Here is a 24,711-nt window from a genome sequence, read left to right on the forward strand (position 1 = left end):
ACAGCCCCCTGAACTGGAGACCAGCACCACGGTCCAAGCTATAGAGCATACCTCTGCCCCAGCATTTGGCCTCAGGCTCTCCTCCATCCAGTTCCTCTTCCCAGCCAGTTATACAGTGAGAATGGACATGCATCAGTCTCCCATGCAGCCTTTCTTGAGTGGCATCACTGGGGCTGGAAAAACCTGATGCTGTGGGTCTCCTTATGCTTGTGTTACAGAGCACGCACACTGGAAATGGGCAGTCTCACAGGTGACCCATCCCCACCTGGCAGACCTAAGTCCATGCCCAGCATGAGACCAGCTCCATGACCAGCAGGCTGGTACCCTAGTGAGCCTTTGGTGTCATTTTTGAGATGTTTTGCTTTTCTTTCAGAAACCTTGCTGTGGCACAGGTTTCCTATCAAGTTTTGGGCTGAGCAATGTTTTCGTATTTCCCCTGTTTTGTAAAACAACTTCTGGCTTGTGTCACACATGTTCCTCAGCACCTCACAGAGTCATGGTCTTGCAGCTGGGCCTTCAGATCTCTCTGGGCACTGTCCCAGCATAGAGTCATTCTCTGATTGTTTTTGACCCTTTCTGGGAAAATTCCTGATATTGCCTCCTCTCCCTGTGCACACTGTACAGCTTTGGTTTGTTTTGATTTGATTCTGGTGTGAATTCCTTTCACTTTCCACTGATCCTGAATAGATTAGATATCTGCAAGAATCTTTGTTATCTGATCTCTCTTACATCAAAAGAATGAATACAGTTCCCTGTTTCCCTCTTTGGAAATTGCATCCTACGCCAAAATCAGTGTTACAGCTCCTAAGTGAAGCAGTCAGTCAATATCCAAAGTCCCAAGGAGACTGCTTCCACTACAGGGAGGAACTGATGAGACACAAGATATTCCTTTTAAGCAGCAGTGCGTGCACACAAAGCCCAGATAGGGAACAACAGCAATCAGATAGGAGTTATACTGAGACCTTACAAGTTTATTTTATTTCCCCCAGACAGAAATCTGTCCAAAACATTTATTCTGTCTCTTCCTCCATTTCCTCAGTACCATTGATAGCAATTCTCTGATGGGCCTAGATGCTGTTGACTCCCTGCCCTTTGGTTCTGTAGGGTTTTCAGACTTCCACTAAAGAAAGGTAGTTGTTGTCTTCATAAACCCCACACAGTTTTCACACAGCCTCAGCATACAGCATGTCTGTCAGTGAGTAAACCAGCTTACCTTTCAGGCTCCATCACCAGCTTACCCACTTGCCTTACAGCTAATGAACACAGTTCTTGCTAAGAAGGAATGTATTTAGAAATAAAACTGATTCAACCACTTGTTTCCAGCAAGCAGATTAACAGTAACAAGATAAACACTTAAACTACATCTTCACGAAAAAGAAAAAAATTATCAGATGCAAACAGACTTTTTTTTAGTGCTGAGTTAGGCAACGCAATGGTCTTCAGTCAGTGCAGATGAAGATGTGTGGGGCTCATGACATACCAGCTTGTCATGACTAAATCCTGCTGGGACTTGAAGACAGCAGCTACTAAAGGTTGAATCACAGCTATTCTCAATGGCAATATAAAGAATTTGATACTAGTGGGTTCATACTTATATATACTTATATACACTACATATACATATACTATATATACATACTTATATATAATATAATATATAATATATATAACATAAAATCAGTTGCAGTCCACCTTCCATAATAGCGCTGTCTGTCACTGCTTATTACCCATCCAAGATATCTTCTCTTCTTCTTCCCCTGCCTCTTCTCATTGATCTCCATTCCTCCCTCTCCATCCTTCTCCCCTATTCCTCACTGATCCCTCTCTTTGACCAAAAAACAGCCCTAGAAGTATTGTGCTGATATCAATTTCTCTTTCACATTGTGTCTACCTTTGTGACAGTCAAAATACGAAGATGATTTGCAAGCCTAAATGCGAAACATGGCCAAGCAGATTCACCAGTATGTATAATAACATTGACTCAGCTGAACTTACGCAGAAAGTAAAGAGGAGGTCATTTATTTAATATATCTAAGTAGCTTTCCTCCTTTGCTTATGAACTTTCATTTACAAGCTAAGGCAGCTGAGAGACATGTAACTATGATAAATTACTCTAACACTTTATTCACGTGAAATGTTCCCATCCATCTCTTAGTAAATGTTTCTCAAGTCACAGGGGTCCTATATTAGCTGCATTACCACTCAGGCTTCTACAAATTCAGAACTAAATCTCTTTTCCTTTTGAAAACGTATCTACATGAAGATATTAGACCTATGTTTTCCAAGCTAATTAACAACTGAGATGGGGTTTTGGTTTTTTTTCAAATGTGTAGGAGGAATATCTCAGAAACATATGACTTTCGGGGCAGGGATTTCTCAGCATTTTCTGAAATGCAAAACTCATATCTTGTGTTGGCCAATACAGGTTGCCCACGCCAATGAGTTGCTTTCAAAAGATTAGACCATTAAAGTGGATTGGCAAGTTGAGCCTACTTTACATACTGAGAGACCTGAGCATATGAGAACACATCAGTTGCTACAGCTTCTTGCACAGAATAAGGACAGAGCTGTATAGAAACCTAAGTTAAATCCCTTCAAAAATCAAGCACAGGACCTCTACTCCTTGAGTTTCTGACTCCAACAGTGGCTGCTTCTACAGCCGGCTGAGTGCTTTTTTCTGCTGGAGCCACTGCCCTGGGAAGGTCACACTGATGCCACTGTGACCACTGCTTCACCTTGCATTAGCTACTCGGATATTACGAATTTCAGTTTTTCCAACTGCAAAGTGGAAAGAAAATTCTCCTACTGCCCCAGGACGCATCACGCTTTTTACCTGAGAATTGCTGCAGCTGCAGAAATGCCCTGAACAAATAATAAAGCAGCTTAAGGACTCCAGGGAGCAAAACTGGCTAAAGAGTCGGGAATTAGGGCAACCGAGTGGACAAGTCTGGAGATGTCCTTTAGCAGCGGACCTTGGCTCTGAGCCTCCCAGACACTACCTCCCGCTTACAAGGGAAACTCATCATGGCTTTGAACGCAGGGCTTGGAAAATTAATAAATCTTCAAGATCTGAGGGATTGAAGTCTGCACATTAGCTCCGCTTAAACCTTGGGTGCATTTAACTTGTGAGGTTAGAAACCACAGCCAAAGAAATCTCTTTTGATTCAGAACGTGTTTTGAGCAGTCACCCATAAAGCAGCCAGTGAATCACTTCAGCCAGTTAGTCATGCAGCCACACTGAATGTACACTCAAAAGGCTGCACAAAATAAACAGCCTGCAGCTCCAGATAACACATACACAGCTCATTTGCGTTATCTGGCATCAGCATATATTGTTAATAGGACTCCTACACCAAACCCTTAGGAAAAGACGCACTCAATAAGCATCTCCAAATCTCTCTCCCTATCAGTATTTTTCTCATCTGCTCCGCTCTGTGTTGCTTTCAAAACAATTAAGACCGGCAAAAGTTTTAAGACCTTTTCTCCACACCTTTCTTATTGCTGGTAACGTCCTGCTGAGGTCAGAGACGTGCGCTGCAGAAGTGTAGGGCCAAAGCGGAGTTAATTCCAATTAGCAGAGGACAAGTCGAAAATAAACAACTCTAGTACGAAAAGAAATCTTCCTGCAAGGAGGGAGCGGCAGGGATACGGGGAGAGGGAAGCTCCCGGTCCTTTGACACATGAGTGTTATAAACAGCTCAGGACAGGAATCCTATAAAAACCTCCAGCCAGATCTACCATCCAAGTCAAGAGAAGCGCAAAACACTTTGTGGAAAGAGCCGCGAATAAACCTTCCTGCGCGGCCCCAGGGGTAAGGAGCGTGAGCCCTACCTTCGCGTCTGGCTCCCTGAGGAAATCCCGCAGGTTTCCGCGGAGGAGATCCCGCACCTCCGAGTGTCTGTTCAAACAGAGGCTTAGCCAAACTCCTGGCGAGAGCTCCCTCCCCTCCCTGGGAGGGTGCCGGAACCCTTGAATGGCAGATCTGGTGGCCCTATTGTGGAAAAGAGAGGGCTATTGCCAGGGCGGCGTCAGCAGCACGCCGGGAGCCGGCGGCCGAGTCCCGCCGGGCAGCCAGCCCCGCAGCTCCGGGAGGGAAGGGTCGGCTGTGCCGCCCCGCTCCTCGAAGCTCGCCTTGCCTCCCCGCCCTCCTGGCTCGCTTGCCGGCTTCTGCTCCCTGATGCCAGCTTAGGTCCCGTCCCTCCTTCCCCTCTTCCCCACTCGCGCCTCCCTCTCGCTCACTTCTCCCCTTTATACTCCCTTGTTGCCCCCCGCGGGGATCAGGGCAGCAGCATCTCCCCACCCCGGCGGAGAGAGGTACAGGGGGAGCCCGCGCACAACCCGCCCGCGCCCTTATCCGCGGGGAAGGAGCCGAGAGCCGAGACCAAAGCTGCGGGGATAGGGAAGGGGAGGCAGGACCGAATGGCCACCGCAGCGCGGGATGCCCTTCTCAAAATTCTCTGCTCCCCTGGCTCGCGAGGGGCAGCGACCGCAGTCCCCTCTCGGCAGAGCGGTTCCTGCGGAGATGCTCAGCCGGGCAGCCCACATCCTGGTGCGGGGGCACGGTATCGGCCCATGCGGAGAGCCCCGCAAGAGTCCCAAGAAGAGCACACGGACCCCGTAACCCCGTTCCGCCCAGGGTGCGGGGCTGCTGCGGGAGCCGGGGCAGGGGGCAGGTGCCGCAGAGCCCTTGAACGTCGGCGGGGGCTCCGCGCGGCGCCGCGGGGAGCCCCGAGCGCCTGGCAGCGAGCGGTCCCTCGCGGGAGGCGGAGAGGGACCGCCAGCGAGCTCGTTCCTGCCGTGCCTGCAGCTTACATTACATCAGGAGAGGAGGAGGAGAAATGCATTAAAAGTGTCAATTTAAGAGCATGCAGCGAGCCTCCGACTCCTACACCAGTGGCTTTCTGCACTTCTAACAATAAAAGTGCACTTATGACTGAACTTTTTATTTGCTCGCTAAATAAAAGAAACGGTTCTTATTTGCATAACGCGGCACTTAAAGAATTTCCTCTGTTAGAGAAAGCCCGTTTCCTTTCTCCTGTGTCCTTTTAGCAAATATCCCCATCACATTCGCCTTCACTCCACAAAGGATTTTATTCCAGCCCGTATTTCTAGACAGCAATATACGTATACATTTCTGTGTGTATATGGGTATGTGCACACATATGTTTCAAGACATATGACTTACTTCAGCTCCACGCAATAGAAATAGCAAGTCAGATTACTACAGCACATAAATCATTCGAAAGCTTTTTTCCCTCATAAGCCAAGATATATAACCTGTTCTGAGGACTAGATGGTCTTGAAGGTCTCTTCCAACATTGGTAATTGTATGATTCTGTGGCTTTTCTTTAAGAATTCGGCTTTAATTACCCGTGCCGGTTTGCGGAATAACCCGTACCCCTATTCGCGGCAGGGAACGCGAGGGAAGCCGTGCAAGGCCGCCGGCCCGCCGCAGCGCACAGGCAGGGGGGCTTCTGGCAGGGGCGTGAGGAGCCCTGCCTGGTGCCCCACAGGGCCAGGCCGGCAGCAGCCCCTGCGAGAGGGCCGCGGAGAGCCCGGCCGAGAGCCAGGGCCGCCCGGTGCCACCGTCCCTGCCAGCAGCTGGGTTGGAAGCGCTCCGACGATTGCCGTCCGTGTCCTTCGTGTATTTACGGACGCAGCTCGTCCTTTGCCTATATTTATCCGTACAATGCAGTGGAAGGGCTTAGATCTAGAAATAGAAGGCGAGAGCAATAGATGGCAGGCTCGGGCTTTTTATAACTCAAAAAGACTCGTTGATTGAAGAAATAAAATTAAATTAAACAACAACAACAACAAGGAGTGGACACCCTGTCTGGCCGGCTCGGAAGGTGCGTGCCATGCCCACCGTAGCCCGCTGGCCCACCCCCGCCTCAGTGCCCGGCCGCTCCGCTCCGGGCTCGCCCGGGACCTCTACCAGCGCCGACGGGAAAGGCATAGGCGAGAGTTGCGGGCCCACACTGCGGAGTGCAGCGCCCTCCGGGAATGCGGAGACCGGCCCGGGGCACGGGCCTGCCGCAGCGCCGGGAGTGGGGAAAGCCGGCCGTCTGAGCATCGCCCTGCGGGAGAGCCTGCCTGTTGGTCAGCTTCGGATTGCATTTTGTTTGTTTAGGGGTTTTTTTCTCTTCTTTTGGGATTTGGTTGTTTTTCAAATTGAGGGATTTACGGTCACGGCATGCCACCACTCCAGCATCCTGCTTAGGCCCGGACAACAGGGAACGCTGGGAGCCAGTAGTCCCCGCCGCAGCCGCCGCGCTCCTTTCCCTCTGCACAACGCGCACGGCAGTACCAGCACCGAAACTGCCGCGGGGTCTCGGCGGAAGGCAGCGGGGCCGCCGTCTGCTCCCCAGCTTCCCGAGCAAACCCCTCCGGTAGCTCTCCTCACCCGCCATGTCCCGCCTGCGCTCCGGCTGGCCACGCTTGTGCCCGCTGCAGACAACGAGGACGGCTTTCTCTTCCCGCGCGCTCACTCACGCCGAGGTTATTTACCCGCACTCGGAGGTTTCCCGGTCCCTTTAGCCCGTCGCGTGATTCCCGGGGCACAGCCCCTATGCCGGGCGCGGTGTGTTTCGCCGTCTGGGAAAAGGCGGAGGGGCGCCTAGGGGTGTTGCAGCCGCTCTGCGAAACCCCGCTCTAGCTGTTATTAGCAAGTCTCTCTCTTCAACCACTAAGCACTATTATTATCACTATTGCTATTAATTATCCTCGCCGAACCATGTGTCTCTCATTACAGCCCACCGTCCCTAGCCACATCACAAGGGGCTCGCAAAGAGCGCGGTCTGGGCCAGTCCGGGCCACTCGCTGCCGCTGCGGGGCTCCCACTGAAGGAGAGCGCGGAGGCCCGCTTGAAAATAAATCAGGGGAACCCCGGCGGTGTTAAGGAGGGTAATAAACTCGTGTGATTCTACCGGGAATTGTAATGTGCATCACAGGCTATGCCGGCGCCCTGAGCTTTGCAACCTACAAAAACAAGAGAGCCGGTTAGCAGAGAGAGGATGGCAGGACGGTAGAGAAGGCACGGGGGCTCCCCTGCACTCCCACTCCTGGAGGAAGCGAAGACCGGGAATCTCTGTCCTGCGCCGCAACCCCGCGGGGTTCCCCGGTCCCATCGTGTCCTTCCCCGTGAAGCCCCACCTGGCCCAAGAAGGCCTTCGCGGATGAGGCCTTGACGTCGGTGGGAACTGTCCGCCAACGAGGAAAGGGCAGGGGAAGAGAGGGAGCGTGGAAGAAGGAAAAAGCTCCAATCATGGCCAGAACAAACGTGAAAGCAGCCCTTAAACAGAGCCCTCATGCCACTGCGCGGTTCAGTGGGGAGATACCCGCGGGAGGAGGGTTGCGGGCAAGGACCAGTGAGGGCCAGGGCAAGGAGCAGAGCGCAGCCGGAGGAAGGGGGACAGGATCGACCCCTGCCCGTCCGAGCGCACCGTAGCTAGGCTGTGCCTGCCCTCCCGAGCACGGCTGTATGGCGAGGACTTACTGCCCTTTCCCAGTGAAGGGAAGTCACCTGTGCGAGGAGGAACTGGGGCTATGGACCTGGATCCGGGGACACCTCAGATGCAAGCAGGGGCCGATGGACGGCGCCTGAACGCGAGCCGGCACGCAGCGGAGATGGATAGAGGCATGGCGCCTCTGCCCCCTTTTAAGTCTAGAGATGGGGGGGAAAAGGTAAATAAAGAGGGAAAAGAGTGCTCAAATGACGGCGAGAGCATAGAAGTGGGATTGCCGGCCTGATCCGGACCTCTCCTGACTACCCTGCGTCCTCACTCCATAGACACCGTCCGTCTTAGGGTCTCCCTGGAAACACGGTCCTATCGCTGTCCCTGTCCGTTGGGGACACGGTGGACTGACTCATCCCAGGATGGGGACCACCTCAGAGGCGACGCGCTCAATCTAGGCCGGGGCAGTCCCTCTTCGCCCACACAGAGATCACGGTGAGGAAGAGGGATTTCATTTCCACTTTCTCTTCATGGGAAAACTGATTAGGGGGATTTATTTGTTTCGTTGTTGAATTTTTGTTTGTTTTTAGGGGGTGTTGTTTGTTTGTTTTCCTTTTTTCCTAACCTCCCAGATACAGCGGAGACCTCCCGAAGAAGGCTTTTAAAGCCACGCTCGGAAACGACACGAGGAGCGCCCCCGTTCCAGGCTGTCCTGTGAGCGCCAGCGCGAGGGAGTGTCTTAATTGCCGCTAATGACCCGCGGAGAAGATGCGAGGGAGTTATCTGCAGCCGGGCAGAAATCAATTAGAGAAGTGGCAATTAGGGGAGAAAGTGAGAAACAGGAGAGACCGTTACAGTGAAAAGTGAAGATTTCGGTGAAGTTTTCCAGAAATTCTTCCTGTGGAAAAGTGTCCCCGCGGAGAGTACACTGCGCAGCCCGGCGCTCCGCTCTTTCTTTCTCTCCCAGTTTCTGCGAAGTTCCCCGCACTGCTCAAGAACTAACGCTTTGCGGGAGCGCAGCGGCTCCGTTCTGAAATTACGATTAAGATCACTGCAAAGCGGGACACTGCGGGAAAGGCGGCTTCCCGCGGGCATCGCAGGCTCCAGACCCGTCTGGGAATGAAGATACTCGTGGGGCACGGCGGCACCCGCTGCGGCGGGAGAGGGCTGCGCGCCGGAGCCGGGCAAGGTCTCCTTGACCCTGGTAGGGTTTGTTCTGCCGGGCAGCCACCCCCCACATCCCCGGGAGGCCCTTTCCGGGCCCGGGAGTATCTCTCCGGTTTCGCCTCCAGTGTTTCCCCCGCCGCACGCCAAGGACTCACCGTAACAGGAGACCTGCAGAGTCCCGTTGTGGCCGCTGCTCTCTTGCAGCTTGATGTTGCTGTCCGGGGGGGTTTTACAGGGGCCTCGCTGCATGTAGAGGTGAGGCGGCTGTTGCTGCGGAGGGTATTTGTTAAAGGAGGCCGGAGCCCCGGCAGAGCCGGCAGCCTGCACACTGCCATCCAGGGACTGACATTCCTGCTGGCTGTAGCGGCTCCGGCACTTAGTGCTGCTGTCACCAAAGCCTTGTCCTTTGCTGGCCAGGAAAGTAGGGCTGAACTTGTCACTTGCTTGAAATGCCCTAAAAGGCGAGGAGCCTTCTGTGTCCTGGGAGGCTGCGTTGTAGTAGGAATCCATGGCAGCCGGATCACAATAAGAAACACAAGTATCAGCATTCATTCCTAAAATTAAAAGGCCCGAGTGTCCTTAATGCGCTTGGAGGGGCACCAGGAACCACTCTTTCTCTCTCCCTCTCGCATAGACACACACTCACAGCTGGGCTGGGGAGCTCTAAGAGAATTCAGATGTTGGTGAAAGCTGACCAGAACTCCAAACCCCCTTAAGATCTCGCACAGTAAAAGGGGTCTTTTTCTTTCCCTCCCTCCCTCCCTCTCTCTCTCTCTCACACACGCTTGCCCTCCGTCTCTCCCTCTAAACTACACTTTAAAGAGGCTCTTCTCCGCACTTTCCCCCCACAATAGGAAAGAAAAAAAAAAAAGAGAGAGACCTCTCCCCCAATTAGTATGTAGATGATGACAGTGGAGGGGAGGGGGCCCAGGAAGGGGTGTGTGTGAGTCTGTGTGTTTATGGGGGTGTGTGGAAGCAGAGGGGGGGTGGAGGTCATATCTTTTGCGTTAAAAAAAAATTAAAAAATAAACCAACTAAACAAAAAAAAAAAAACAGCTCCAAAAGTTTCTATGATTAAAAAACAGAAAATCAAGCGGATGACATGAACGCCACGAAGGAATGGGTGCGGGATCCGCGCCGGCGGAAGCGCCAGGGACGATTTAATGGTCGTGACACGCTCTGTTTGCTCCGGCCCTCTCCCCTGCTCACTGCCCCAGCTGCGGGGACCCTCGCCGCCGCGACCCCCTCCTCTGTATTAAAGGCAATATGAATTTCCCTCGCAGCTATATGCCTTTAAGCCTCCCCCCCACTCCTCATCGCATTAACCCCTTCAGGGACGACAGCTCTCCCAGCGCTGCAGTGAGGCGGTGCCGCAGTCGCACATCGCCGGACGAGCTCTCCATCGCGTCTCGGCGCACGTTTATGATGGTCATGATTTATTTACCTCTAAAAACGTGCTCTCTCCAGGTGTAAAACAACTGCATCCAAACGGGAGGGCAGCAGGGAGGGATTTTAACAGTGTCACCAAGCATACAGAATTGCACCAGACTTCTGGGATTGCCAGAGGTGACTTGCAAAAGGACGGAGGCTGACAGGAACCCTTTTCGGTTTGAGGGGTCAATTGCAAACCAAAAAGGGCTTAAAATAAATCAATACTCACCTTTCGTCGTCCGTCTCCCCCCACCCCCCCGCCATTCAACCTGATTCCCCTCCTCCATCAATTAACTCCTACTACCCCTTCCACTTATTCGTACCCTGCCTTCCTCCCATCCCCACATCTGGTTTCTATTGCTCACTTACCTTGAAGTTTTCAGTAATAAAGATATTACGCAAACTAAATGCGCAGTTCTTCGATCAAGAAGAAAAAAAAAGAAAAGTGAAATAAAAGAAGAGAAAATTAAGTAAATAAAAGAGAAAATAGAAGCGGAAAGGGAAGAAAAGAAGACCCTTAACCCCTTCGGGTGCGCGGGCCGTGACGAAGCCGGCTGCGGGCGGAGAGCGGGGGCACCGTCGGCTGCTCTGGGCTTCCAGCGGGCTCCCCGCGGGGTCCGGCCCATGTGTCCTCCCTTCTCCTGCGCAGCTTCCTCCACCCGTGCAGAGTAGGGGGGACTCGTGGCTTTCATCTGTGTGTGTATCTGTGTGAGTGGGGGGAGCGGGCTGCGGCTCGGGGGAAAGCGGGGCGGCAGAATGGGGATACGACCCCCAAGACGACTGCTCGGGAGGGGCCCGTGGACACCGCCAGCCTCCAGACCTTTGCTCCAAGAGCAAGGCCAGCACCGCCGTATTCATTATCTCAAATGTGACACTAGGCGCCCACCCCTCGCACCAATATGCAGAAGGGATTTCTAGCGACGTAGTCGTTAAAAACAGCCAGAGATGGTTTCATTTACGAGATTTCAAACCATTTTGCAAGTCTCCCTCAGAGCAGCGCTGGGCTCGCTCAGTTTTCTCATCCAAGAAAGCTTTCAGCAGATTTGCCTTCCTTATTCTCTTTATTACCTTACTTAATTCTTTTTTCGTCTTTTCTCTCTCCCTTCCCAAACTCCCCTAACCCACCGCAGCCCCCTCTCTTTCCCTTGTCCGCCACATAATGAAAACCAAACCAACTCAATGCATAAAAGTCTTTCTAAAAACCACTTCGGGGCGGCCAAGGGGGCCGGGGCATTGTCGGTACCGGCAGCTTTCGAGCGGCTCCGCCGAAGGGCAGCTGCTCTGGGTACCGGCAGCACTCCAGCTCCCGCATCCTCGGCTCCGACACATCGGACTCGCAGCCTCTCTCACGGAGGAGGGGCACGTTAAATACTTGTTTTCCAGTTCTTTCCCCCACGATTATTTCGGGGAACGAAAGAAATTCTGTGAGGGCAATTCTCGATGCTACGGCGTTATATTCGGCCTCGGGATTTCTCTTCGGCAAAGTTAAATAACAGCAAGAGCAAAATCTAAAGGCGGAGATATGGGGATCGGGCAGGAGATTATATATATATATACAAATATATAAATACACACACACACATATATATATATATATAATTTTTATTCGGAAGTGTTGCGATGCAGTGGCTCGCAGAGGCAGTGTGGCGTGGCCGAACCGAAGGAGGGCTGCCCAGGATCCCTTCGGTCAGAGCGGTCTGCCAGCCCCTTCTTGCATTAAACTATAACGAAAAGTCCATTAATTCCATATCACGGCTAATCCGCAGCCCTTGGAAAGGACTGCAATAAAACCCTCTCTCTAATGGCCAATTTTCCGTCTCTGGAAGCGGGAGGTTAATTCGGGAATCGTTACCGGGAGAAAGGGTGCGCGCAAATACCTGGCGATCTAGCGGGGGTGGGAGGGAAAAACGGGGTAATCACTTTTCTTGACGGTTTTCGTTTAGCTGGATTGGGTTTTGCGTGCAGTTCTCTCAGCAAGTGTGACAGGGGATTCCCGCAGCCCCCGTTAACCGGGAGCGGAGCCTTGCGAATAGAGAAGCAAACAGGGAGCCTGTAGCCCCCTCCCGTTAAACGAGGCGATGGGGCTCCTTGTCGCGGCGCTGCCGGGACGGCCGTGTCCCTCCGGCCGCGAGGCTCTGCCAGCCCGGTCTCGCCGCACTCCCGCCTGCGGCACCGAGGATCCGCAGAGCAGGGACACAAAGGGACGAGCAACACTTGAGGCACGATATCACCATTTTTTTTTCCGAGTGATCTCAAACCTGCCCTGTCCCTGCATCAAATGCGTCCAAAAGGGAAGGGCTAAAGGGCAGCCGAAAGGTCTGCGCTCCGCAGAAACCCATTGCCAATTCCATGTGTATATATGCTTTATATTGAGACCGTTTTCAGCTACAGTCGCTGTTAGTTTTGGAAGGGGTCACTCCCGAGGGTCCATTCTCACACAGAGCTGCGGGAGCCCATATGAGAGCAAACCGGTCCCGACTGTACGGACGGCAGCTCACACCGAGCGAGTAATAGCTGGGGGAATTGTCGGAAATCTCCAGCGCCGGGCTATCCAGGTGTCGCCTACCGGCGACACCCCAGGGAACAGGGACAGCTCAGGACAGCCCTGCCTGGCTTGTTTTCGAGGAGCCGTTTCCTTTCTGCAGAGGCAAGGGTGGGCGTCGCTCCCGGGTGAGAACCCGGTGCGAGGCGCAGACGATAGCAGGCGGATCCTACATCTCGATCTCTGAAAGAAAAACAAATCTTTATTCCCGTGCGATTTAAACAGTCAGGCTTGTGTCAAGTCCAGGGGAAAGGAAGAGGTTTCTGCACACCGGGCGCGGCAGCGCAGGGCTGCGGGAAGCGGGAGCCGGGAGGGCTTCTGGGACGAGCCCCGCTCTCGCAGGAGGCCGAGGGGAGGAGGCAGGAATGCTCTTCCCCACTTTCCCAGCCACGGCTGAGGAAAACCCTCCGTGTCCCCTCAAGCCTCCACCGTCCTCCCGACACTCCCGGTGGCTGCAGCCGAAGCAGAGACAGGATGGCTGAGGAGAGTCCCGGCAGGACTCTGGGGTGCCGGCTCCAGAACTCCCGGTCCTACTCCCTCTCTCAGAGAGGGAGCCTCGGTTCAGGGAGCGGGGTCATTTCACTGGAGAGGGGAATGGAGAGAGGGGAGATCTTTCACACCGTTTCCTCCCGGCACTTTGGTAGAGCCCTGCTCTTGGAAACTGCCTCGAGTTTGTTTCCCCAAAGGGTTGGTTTGTGTGGTCACTTCAGAGCTGCGAGCTCCTTTTGTACTGAACTGAGATCTGAAGGCGACCTATTTATAACACCGCTGCAAGGGAGGAGAGAGGGAAAAAGTATTCAAAAAGTATTCGCGCTAATCTCACCCCCCCCTTTTTTTTTCCAGCGGGACGAAGATTGCATCTTTATTTCGGGCGTGGAGCTTGCCTAGCGACCATCCCGACAGTACCTGCCGCCTTGCGCTCTTGGCTCCTGCCTCCCGCCGGGCACCGTCTGGGGCCTGAGCAGCGCTTGGCGGGGGCTTTGCTGTCCTGCCTTTTGCGCCTTTCTTCGGGAATAAATGTCGACAAATGTTTGTTGTTACCAAAATACGTTCCTCGTGTCAAGAGGGTGCTTGCAGAGAACTGGAGCTGACCAGCTCTTCTCTTTCCAGGGAAAGCGAAGGAGCAGGCTCCGAGATGGGACAGGCTGGCCCCTACCTCCCCGGGCTTGTGCGGGCAAAGCTTTTCTCTCCACCTCCTCCGAACAGCCTCCTGCTGCCTCTTACCGCCACCTCAGTAAGGAAGCAATGCCTGCTCCACTTCCCGCAGGCTCTCACCCCTCAACCCTTGTGCCTTTCGGCTGTGGACCGGCAGCCGCGCTGCCCGCGGCTCCCCGCGGCCTCGCTCCGCAGCCTGGCCCGCCTTGCTGCTCCGGGGACGGTGTGTTCCGTGCGGATCCACAGGTGTGCATGGCCACCTGTCCGTGTACCTGGATGGTGTCACCAAAGCGGTCACCGAGGGACGGTGGGTGCGGGACCCGAGGGACCCAGGCTGCCCTCCGTTGCAGGTCAGCGGACTGAGCGGCTCATGGTGGGTCCCCGGTGCCCGCTCTGGGTGGAGGGGGGCAGACGGAGGTCTCCCGCCCATTCCGTGCGGGGCACAAGGGACGGAGGCAGGAGGAGGCCAGAGCGACCAAGGCCTACTCCTCTCGCACGGCCTCGGGGTTCGTAAGGTGCCGCAGGGCACTGCTCCGGGCCGGAAGGGCTTTCCAACCGAGCTTTTTTTTCTTTTTTTTCTGGTGCTTTTTCGTTGTTGTTGTTTGTCTTTAATTTTTTGTTTGTTTGTTTTCTTTTTCAGGCAATGCCGTGCTCGCGTCAAGCTGCGGCAGTGAAGGGCATTTATGCACCCAGTCCTGCACGCAGACCCCGAGGCTGCCGCGGCCGGAGAAGGGCGACTGGGCCCTCTCCAGTGGCCGAGGGCTGTGCCCTGCGCTGGAGTCCGGGTGGGCAGTGGAGCCCGGGGTCTCCGGAGCAGCACAAACCCCTCGGTCTCGTCCTTCCCCACCGTCCCAGAAAAATATGGAAAATCACTGCTTTTGGCATCGCGCTCGCGGGGCCCCGGGTGACGCCACTGTGTGAGAACCAATGGGAAGACGGAGCAGGGGCGGCCCCCACGACCCCCGCGCCTCGCTCTGCGCCCCACTCCATCTCGGAGCGCACCCCGCCGGCACAGTGTGGGGGAGGCTCCGGCCGGCGGCCTGCCTCGGACCCCAGCCCGGTTAGGCAGTAATGCCGGGCTGGGTTAAAGCCGTTCTGCGCACTTCGCCCCGCTTCCAAGCACCCCCGAACGCGACAGTATCTGTATTTAATATGCCATCCCAGACCTGAAATTTTTAGAGGCTGTCTGTAATTTTCTTCGTGATGGGAAAAATACACTTGCTATTAATTTGCTCGATACTTTCCTTTTGCGTGTGACCTTGCCAGCACTGGCTCTGAAGTCAGGCGCTATTTTTCGCTTGAGTCAGAAGCCCGGGCGCAGAGCAGCTTCAGGGAAGGCGGGGGCCCTCCGGGCGCTACGGCGGGCTGGTGGCCCTCCTGCCGAGGGCTCCCCGGGACGGTGCACGGCAGAGCCCGTGGGAGCAGAGGGAGGGGTCCGGCCGGGCCGCTTGGCGAAGCAGCGGAGCCCTGGGGATGCGGCGTCGCGCTCTGGGTACCACCCGGCTGTCCTGGAACTGTGCTACGGGACCGGGAGGAACCACCGCCCCAGGTGCCCAGCGCCCGGCTCTGGTGACCTTTCGAGGCCAGGGCCGCGATGCGCCGCGGGATAAGCTTTTCCCCGTGGGGTGTGTCGACCTGGGAATGTCCTCCTTGCCCTGAGCTAGAAACGAAATGGTTGGGGAGAAGGGGGCTCCGAGCCTCAGGTGGTTGGTGCACCTGTCAGCGCGGCGAGAGCGGCTCTCCCTGACCTTTATGAGCAGGGCAGAGCTGAGCCAGCCCGCAGCAGCGGAGACGAGGGAAACGGGACGGAGACACTCTGAGGCAGACGGGGAGGCCGAGCGAAAGTGAGCTCTCCCCCAGACTGTCACGCCTGGTGCTGAGACCCATCCCAGCCGCTCGGGCCCTGGGGAGGCCTCTGGCCCAGCCCGGCGACTCACCTCCACCATCCCTCGGCGAAGAGCAGCTGGTGCCTGCTGCCGAGTGAAGATGAAAAGCTCTCCCAGGGAAGAGTGGATACTTTTAATTACAAATATGAAGCACTCAGGGCTAGGTGACCCCAGGTCCGTAGAGGGGTGGCAGACCTGCGTCTGTTCCCGCGCTCCGCCGTGCTCTGCTCGGCACCCCCGAGCTCTCAGGCTGCCTCGATGGGGAGGTCGGCTTAGCCCCGTCCTCGGTACCGCCCGACCTTTGAATTTCGCTTATTCCTCTACTTATCTTACACTCTGACAGATATTTCCACCCCGGGTGGTTTGTAAAAAATCCACCCTTCTCGTTGCAATTTCCAGGCAGCTCTCTCAACCCATCTCTAAACCAAACAAGAACAGATCTCCCCAAACAAAGCAACTCCAGACTCACTGCTAGAATTATAACCGTGATGGTTTTTTTTTTTTTTTTCTGTTTATAATCGCGCCCCAATTACAGATATCACAGAGAAATGTTAGGCGGTCAGTACACCCCTCACAAATTTTTTCCGTGTGATTTGCGCCAAAATCTGCTGCACCAGCAAGATTTAGGCGCTCAGGGCTGTGGCTGCAGTGCGCCACGGAGTTCCCGGCCCGGGCGGGGAGCGTCCGCACTGCAATCCCATCGCGTGCTCCGAGGCCAAGGCAGCGGCTTTCCCCCATCCCGCTGCTCGGAGAGCCGGTGTCTAAGGCACTGGATCCAGAGGAAAGTCCCCCTTTCTTCAGCAGGTTCATTCGGGGAGAGGTTCAGGAAAGGGAACGTACTCTTTGTGGGGAGCTCAGGCAAGCCGTGGAAAAGTTCTGTCCCGAAAAGGGAGGGCAGCAGGACAAGGGAGATTTGCAAATAACGTGATCGGCTTCTTCGTACGGCATGTTCTCTCGGCACACTCCGCTGCCCGCCTGCTGACCTGCCGCCCTCGGCGGCCGCGGGCACACACCACCCGGCCCGAGGGTTGCCCGGCTCCACCGCGGCTCCCCGTGAGCTCAACTTTCCACTGCGGCCGGGTCTCACAGCCGCAGCGACGGGATTTCCAAGCAGATGTGATTCCTAGCAGGGGCTTAATGCCGCTCTTCGAGTCTCCTGGACCATAGCTGTGACCTTTTCTTTGCTGTTATTCGTTTGCTTGTTTATTTTTTTAAGTCTTCCAGGAACGCTGCTATTCCTTACTTTTTTTCGAACTGTCGCAAAAAAATCCTATCAAGGCTTATTGTGTCAGAGCCATACCTAATTAAGGGGGAATCAGTTCACAGGGTTCACAGATTCCCTCCACAGGATGGCTCAGGGTTGATTTTACAAAAAGCATCCAAGAAATTTTGCAAGCAGTGAAATGGGCTGAGGGGATGCCTGAATGTACATTCCATGAGGATGCCACATACTTATTGTAAAGTCTCACACTGAGGGAAGCAGCCTTGTTTTAAGGCAGAGAAAATGAGTCTCAAACAAAGTGATTGCCCTAACTCACACTAAGCCACAATATCTGCTCTCTACTGGGAGCTGGGAAAGAGCCCGGGAGTCCTGCAGGTCTCCACCCTTCCCTCCAGTGAGCCGCTCAGCAGTCTCAGCCACCTGCCCAGGTGAGCAGCTCAGCCAGCCCCCAAGTTTCAGGAGAAGGTACCTTACATACTGACAGACACAGGGACACCAGTGACTGGGATTTCTCTACTTCCTGAGCTTCCTCAGCTCTCCTTGGAGCCCGAGAAAGCTGCAGCAGCTCACACAGAAATGAGGCCGCTGTGATTTAGACTATTGAGCAACCTTGGTGAAGTGCACCCAAGTCTCCAAATTGCACGGCCAACAATCTTGCCCAGACACAGCAACAGACCTCTGCCCAGCAGCCACCCTCAGCTTTTAGGGGTTATCCACTCTTGAAACCTTCTCATCAGGACACTACAGCCAGGGCACAAGAGAAAGTCACCGAGAAAGCCTGAAAAGGAGAAGTGTCTGAATGACATCATTAGGAAGTTCACTATCAAAGTAGGAGCAGTGTGACTTGTCATCTTTGGTGGCTTAAAGGTCAGGACAAAAAGAGGGAGTAAACTGAACAGCGACAATGATAACAACAATGAATCATAGAATCACAGATTAGTTTGAGTCGGAAAAGACCTTAAAGATCACCCTGTTCCAATCCCTCTGCCATAGGCAGGGACACTTTCCACTAGAGGAGGTTGCTCAAAGCCCCATCCAACCTGGTCTTGAACACTTCCAGGAATTGGGTACTCACAGCTTCTCTGGACAACCTGTTCCAGTGCCTCACCATGCTCACAGTGAAGAATTTCTTCCTGATGTCTAATCTAAACCTGCCTTCTTTCAGTTTAAAGCAACTCTCCCTTGTCCTATCACTACATGTTCTTGTAAAAAGTCCCTCTCCATCTTTCTTGTAGGTTCCCTTTAGGTACTGGAGCTCCTATAATGAAACAAATGCAGAGCCTCCACATCCATTGCAGTCTGTGAGGCACACAGCCTGTGGCTGTGCTGATGCTGGGATGGGGTGGGAGGACAGTCAGACAAACCTTCCCCAAGTTTAAAATGACAGTCCAGTCAGCTGAGCACCAGGGCCACCTGTGTCCTCCCTGCTGCTCAGATTTATAGAGTGTAACATTTTAATAAAAAACACACACACCTCTCCACTTTGGTGCATTAAGAGATTTCTAGCAAAACACAGTAATGTTGCTATAAATTTCCCTCCCAGCACCCTCACAAGTAATAACTCAAGCCCCAGCATTTTGCATTTAATGTTTATTTTGATGGCTGCATTCCAGAAAGAAAAGGGAAAAAAGAGGCAAAAACTATTCAACCACTCTCCCCATTGCTATTAGCCTGATGTTTTCAATAAAACTTAGTGCAAAGTGGGATACAAACACTTGGAAAAAGAAAGGAGGAAAACAAGCACACTTGGGCAAAATTCTCCTAGACATCTGCCAAGGCCTGGGTTCAAATCCTGGCTTAAATTACAGATGCCCTGCCATGGGTTCTCATTATGTCCTCTGTTGGCATGCTTGAACAGCACCCCAGGAAGCTGTACCTTATGTTAAGCAAGACTCAGTGGTGGGATGCTCTGAAGGACTGAGACATATGGAGGCTCGAGGTTGAAATGGCCAAGTCTGGAAGTTAAAGACTGAGGCTTCTTGGCCAAGTAATGCAGGGCAGAATACTAGGAGCACTGCCAGTCATGTTTGAAGTATGCGACAGAGCTATTTAAAGCTTTCAAAACACCTGCTTCTCTGTGAAGCCACCAGTCCTTCACGTGCACCGGCACTAAGCCCACATTTGCCACTGAAAAAGGACAAAACCTTGCAGACAGATGGCAGTACACCCAGACGAGCCATGGGCATTTCCTTGATGATCCCTGACTGTTGAGCTTAAACTCTCATTCAATGGTGAATATTTACCCAGATGCAGTTTAAACTTCTGATTACTTACCCAGAAGTAGTAACCCTTCAATTCGACCTGATTCAGATGTGGTTGACAAAAATGTGCTGAGAGCAGCAGCACTATATAACCGGGTTGCTAACTAATGAGGGATGTTGCTCAAGGCCACAGTGAACACGTGTGTGTGAAGTATGCATGTGGAGAACTGCACATACAGAGCACATGAAACCCATCTTTCTGCGTCAGACTAGGAAAAGCCAGTGGATTTAAGGAATTACTAGATTTAAACATTGCAAAATCTTTTGGGTTGCCCATTCTCCAAGGCACAGTTCACCTTGCATTCCCTGTCCAGTAGCCCAGGCACGTGCTGGTGTGGCTGTGTCTCTGTCTTGGTGTGTATTAATCCAGTTGTGTCCAGACCTGAATTTTCCAGATTTCCTTTTCTCCTCAGATCACTCTACACCCCAAGTAGATTCAGAGACTGATCATATTGCTACCATGATGTTTCACTGAATCATCAGTGCCTGCACACACTCTTTTAGGACAAATTCCATTGGTTCACGAAGGCACAAGCAGCTCCCTTTTCCATGGGGTTTCTCTAGTCTCTGAATACTTTTATATGGTATTCACTTCTCCCCACTTTTCAGTAGTGAAATCAGAAATATTCGCTGCCCCGGGTCAAGGGCACTGAATCCACCAAACAATTCTGCTATGGTGGCACAGGAATGATTTCAATCCCTTCTTGCAATCAGGCCAACCTCACTCTTGAGTTCTCATCCAACACTGAGGTTTCTATGGACAAAATAACTCTCTATTGTTTGGCTTAAGACATTAGGTTTGTTGGGTAAATGGTGTCTAATAAATTAGATATTATGGTCATGACTTACATATGAGGAGGGACCTATCATCTCACACTAATTGATATATTTTGACATAAATGATAGATTTGTAAGTGTTCACAATACCCAACTTCTCCTAAAAGGAACTCTGTGTTGTCTGTGACTCTGAAATTTCCATACCATCTGAGTGAACCTCTGCATTGAATTCTGTCATATCAAGCCATCAAAGGCAAAAAAAAACCCAAATCACAGAGGGCCAAAATTTGTTACTCAGGCCCGTGGTGTCTTCCAGTGGGCCTCTGTTTTTTTCAGTGGTATGAAACGAGCATCAAGACTTGGTCCTGAGCACACTGATCAGAGTGAAGGTGTCACTGCCCGTAAAGTCAATAAGGCTTTCTGATCTCCATTTTCGAGCTAATATGATTATTTCTATTTGAATTATGACTAGTTGCACATGTTACATGTGTGCAAGGCACGTGTGAACTCAAGTCTACTGGAAACAATAGGCTCATGGCAATGGTGAGTTGCCCATCACCAAACTCTCTGCTGACAGGAATGGGAACAGCTCTCAGCTCCTTGCCAATGATTGTCAAAACCATATTTACAGCCAGAACATGGCTAGAAAATGCCAGATTTTTCCTTATTTAAAGTTGTTTGTTCTATTGGCTTCAGTGCTGATGAGTGGTTTCAATGAGGATAGCACTAGTTTTACCCCTAGAAGCTGGTCCTTTACTTCCTTTTCACTCTCCTTTTGAACAGAAATTTAATTGAGCAACTTACAGCTCTGTAGGGCAAGGCTGTTAAATATGCTGGCAAAACAGTATCAACCAAACCTGTCCTTGCTATTACCTGGAGAACATCTGCTTAGTGAACAGTATTTGTGACTCTTTGACTTTTTTTAAGAAACACATCAGACTGTGACTCCACAGGTCTGAAATATGAACCTGCTGTTACTAAAGGGGTTTAGACACATCTTTTTACCTGTTATATTTTCCCATCTTCCTTCCCAGCAGAATTGTCTGCAGCAGTCTTAGTGTATTGAATACCCAGGCTGTTTTTTTACCTCACAGAAATTGGCATGGCTCTGATGACATCACGGTGATTCACACAAGGCATTTGACTCCTCAATATTTTTGTCAATTAAAAAAAAGGAGAAATCTAATGATGCTTAAAAAGAATAATGCTGTTCAAAAGGAGGGCTGCTTGGGTTTGGGTTGATTGTGTTCCAACAGTCAGAATCAGCAAAACTTTCAGCCAACCTGGACAGGAGGAGAGAGTCCAGGGATGTGTCTATCTGACATCTTTTTTTTTATACAACACATGACACTGAAAAATATTGGAAGAAGTACAGTAGTTCCTCTTCAAGGCCTCAAGCAGCATGAAGGAAATATATGCAATATATGCACTAAAAACCCCTTAAATTTACCCAGTGGACTAATAGCTAGTTCCAAGAAACTCAGCATTTTTTTTTAGGTTAATATTCTTTTTATAAGGAAAATGGGAATACCAGTTCACTGTGGATGACCAGCATAATTTGCTTCAACTGCATCAGCACTCTTACAGGTCAAATTTGAGGCTGTTCTTTGGTGATATTTCTGGGAGGGCAATGCAGTTGTGTGATGGCATTTAAACAAAACAGAAAGCTGAAATATGATTTTTTTTAGGTTCCTTGGGGGACAAGAAGAGATTTGTTTTAAAAACCTTCAGTCACCTTAAATCCAAAAACTTTTTTTGCCTTGGGACAGGCAGCAAGGATGAGATCACTGAACTGTGCAGATGAAGACAGACCTCACAGATACCACAGAAACAAGAGTCTGGTTACTTGCATGGCTGAGGATGAAATGGAACTCCATCCATTGCCTTGTGTCCAGTTCCTCCTCCCCAGGGGCATAATTTCTGTGTTACCCTGGGTGCAAGCCTGGCAGGCTGAGTCAGTGCCCTGGCTTTGGCAACTGCCCCGGAAACCTGTTGCAAGAGACAGTGGGGAGGATCTGGTGGTGTCCTCTTGGATGCTTGACCTTGACCTCTGTTTCATACCTGCATGTGACAAACTGCCAAGCACTGTCTTGGTTTGCTATCAGAAGCTAGTTTGAGTTTGCCAAGCTGATCCTTCTGGACTGTCCTCCTTTGAAATCCCTAAATAACTATAGCAGGAAAAGAAAAGTGGTGTGGTTATGACTAGGTCTGCAAGATTATGTCCTTGTCCTTTGAGCTGCAAATATGGTCATGGGGAACTGAATTTATTTGGAAATTAAATTAATCCACTGGAGGAAAAAAACTTGAGTAAAGCTCAGTGCAGTGATGTTGCTATTCAGGTCTGCTGATGATACACCTCTTGCATAGTCTCCTTACAGAAGCAGAGGCCAATTCAGGGTCATTGTACTGATATTTCAATCTCTTGAGAGATTCCTCTGGTAAGAATATGGAGGACCACATAGAGTTGAGTGGCCTCCCTACAGGTGTGACTACTCACAGTATTAAACCTGTGACCCGTAAAGAGATGTCTGAGCTTGAAGGGTGAAGGGATATGCAGCAGTTCTAAAAAGTGTTAAAAATCCTAATTTCTGCAGCCCATCATTCCAGAAAAAGTACCTATACACATATGTTCAACTAGTAGAGGCACGTAGGCTTTAAACTTTGTTTTCTTACCTGCTAAAAAGAGAAATATACATATTTTTTGGAGCTGTTCAGGAAGCATATATATGTGTCTGTGAGGGAAGTTGAGTTTTGGGAACTGTCTCCTTCTCTTAGTCATATGAAACTCCAGCATTTCAAGCATTTGGGTGGAGGAGTTTTCAAAGGGAAATCTCTGTAACCTCCTGAGACTGCATTACGTTGGCTCATACAATCTAGATAGCAACTTGTCCCAATTTCTCTGTGCCTGGGCCCAATCTGGCTTGTGCTAACGTCAATAAAATTTTTGCTGTTCAACTTGTTGGCAGCAGGATTAGGCTTTCTGTTTGTATTACTTCTTTATCTGTGATTTAGATTTTCTGCCAAGGCTTTTAGCTATTGATGTCAACTGATGATAAGGAAAGCAAGAGGAGTGGGAGAGATGACTTTTTTTTTTACTTGAAATACCATATATTGAGCATTTAAGCATCTTACCAGTTGTGTATGGTTCTTTATGCAAATGTCTACCTTCCCAAATTAAAATAACTCGGCAAAGTTATTCTGTACTTCACCTTCGCATAATAACTCTTGAAGGTACTTGTACATCTTAAGCACTTTGAGTATTATGCAAATCATTTAAGAGCCAAGAGCAGGAAGACCCATGAGTGGTTTTTCAAAAACTGGGTAAAGAAGAGTCTAAAGTTAAAGTTAACTTCTTTATCCTCTCTCTCTGTCTCTCTCTTTGCCTCATACGGGCCATAAGCCAATATCCTCTATTTTCTAGAAGCAGCAGTAACAGTGACTAGTAGCATGAACATGCAAATATTAAAATTTGAGCTCATTCAACCATAATTGACTGAAAAGAAAATGAAGTGAGAACAAAAAGCTTAGTTACACAGATAAGAAACAAATAATATCTTTCCTGAATACATAAGGGTACATTTCTGTCTCGCTGATTAGAAATCCTCAGGAGATTCAGGTTTCAAGTGGAGTTAAAAGCTTTATGATTTGTTTAGCCAATACATGTAAACTCAAAGGCTATTTTTGACCAGGAGTGTATCCTTGGTGCAGGGAGCATTTGCAAACAGACAGTGACACTGTCCCCTCTATGCTGCTGCCCAGCTGGTACATGAACATTTTTTCTGTGCCATGCTGGGAGGTAGCTGCTGGAAAAGCAACTTGGGAGGGGTGATTGTGGGGCTGGGATTTCTGCACATTATGGGCAAAGACCAGGATGGCCAAGAGCTCTGGCAGACACTGAAGGACACTGTGTCCTGGCTGGGGCAGCTGAGTGACACCCTGCCCTGCGCAGCAGAAAAAGGAAGACTGAGCGCCTGAGGGTTGCCTCTGGCTCCCAGTCCTTCCTTCCTCCTGAGCAGGAAAACTTCATGGCCAGTTCTAGGCTGGAGCCTTAACACAGCCCACCTCCCTGAATATTTGAAAGACAGATACTCTTATGTAAAAAAGTCAAAGGACAAATGCAATTTTCTCTAACAAAGTAACAAACTTACAGGCACAGGAATTTCTTGTGGGTTTGGATCATTGCTGCAAAATATTACTGTGAAAGTATCCTCACTATGTCCCTTTGCCAGCATGGATGGTTGAACAGAACTGCTTCCAGTTGCCCAGACTGGGCTCCCATTTACACACAGGTAAGTAAACCTAGGGCAAATCCACAAGACTTTGAGAATGAACAATGCGAAGTCTGGGACTGAAAGATGGTTCAGGGAGGTATAGACAGAGTAGTCTGATATCAGTCATGGACTAAAAGTGCAATGGTTAAGGTAAACAGCAAGGACAGAAGTATTTTGCCAATACACTGCTTCACAGGAATGAGTCTTGTGAGAGAAACTGTTTGTCCTTTTCAAACAGGAATACAGCCTGCTTGGTAAAGTCAACTTACATTAAATCTGCCTACTCATATTTCTTGAGGATGTCTGTCTTAATACTACCAGATTAAAATCTTCTAGAATGTGGAATTAAGATGGAACTTTATAAAGTGAAAGCAAATTTGTTTATGGATTTTAACGAAAATAGTACCTGTGTGACACCAGCAGTAACACTGCATATTTCTGGGAGCAGAGGTTGTAAGACACTTTGTAAGGCTGCTACTCAAATGTTGCACCCAGTTCTGCTCTCCTCTGGATGGACAAGTGGTGGAGGAAGTCGAAAAGATTTT

The 24,711-nt window shown here is 50.9% G+C and overlaps 1 protein-coding gene across 1 annotated transcript in view; it reads right to left on the reverse strand.

The window, feature by feature from the left end:
* ALX4 (ALX homeobox 4) overlaps positions 1 to 9,173 on the reverse strand; it is a 39,018-nt gene extending 29,845 nt beyond the window's left edge. The window contains exon 1 of the mRNA XM_027704427.1: positions 8,777 to 9,173. Coding sequence (XP_027560228.1) covers positions 8,777 to 9,173 — 397 coding nt within the window. The remainder of the gene's footprint in view (positions 1 to 8,776) is intronic.
* Positions 9,174 to 24,711: the final 15,538 nt, after the last annotated feature.

The sequence above is a fragment of the Neopelma chrysocephalum genome, unplaced genomic scaffold (genome assembly GCF_003984885.1).
Source record: "Neopelma chrysocephalum unplaced genomic scaffold, ASM398488v2 Primary Assembly neopelma1_24, whole genome shotgun sequence".
NCBI lineage: Eukaryota > Metazoa > Chordata > Aves > Passeriformes > Pipridae > Neopelma > Neopelma chrysocephalum.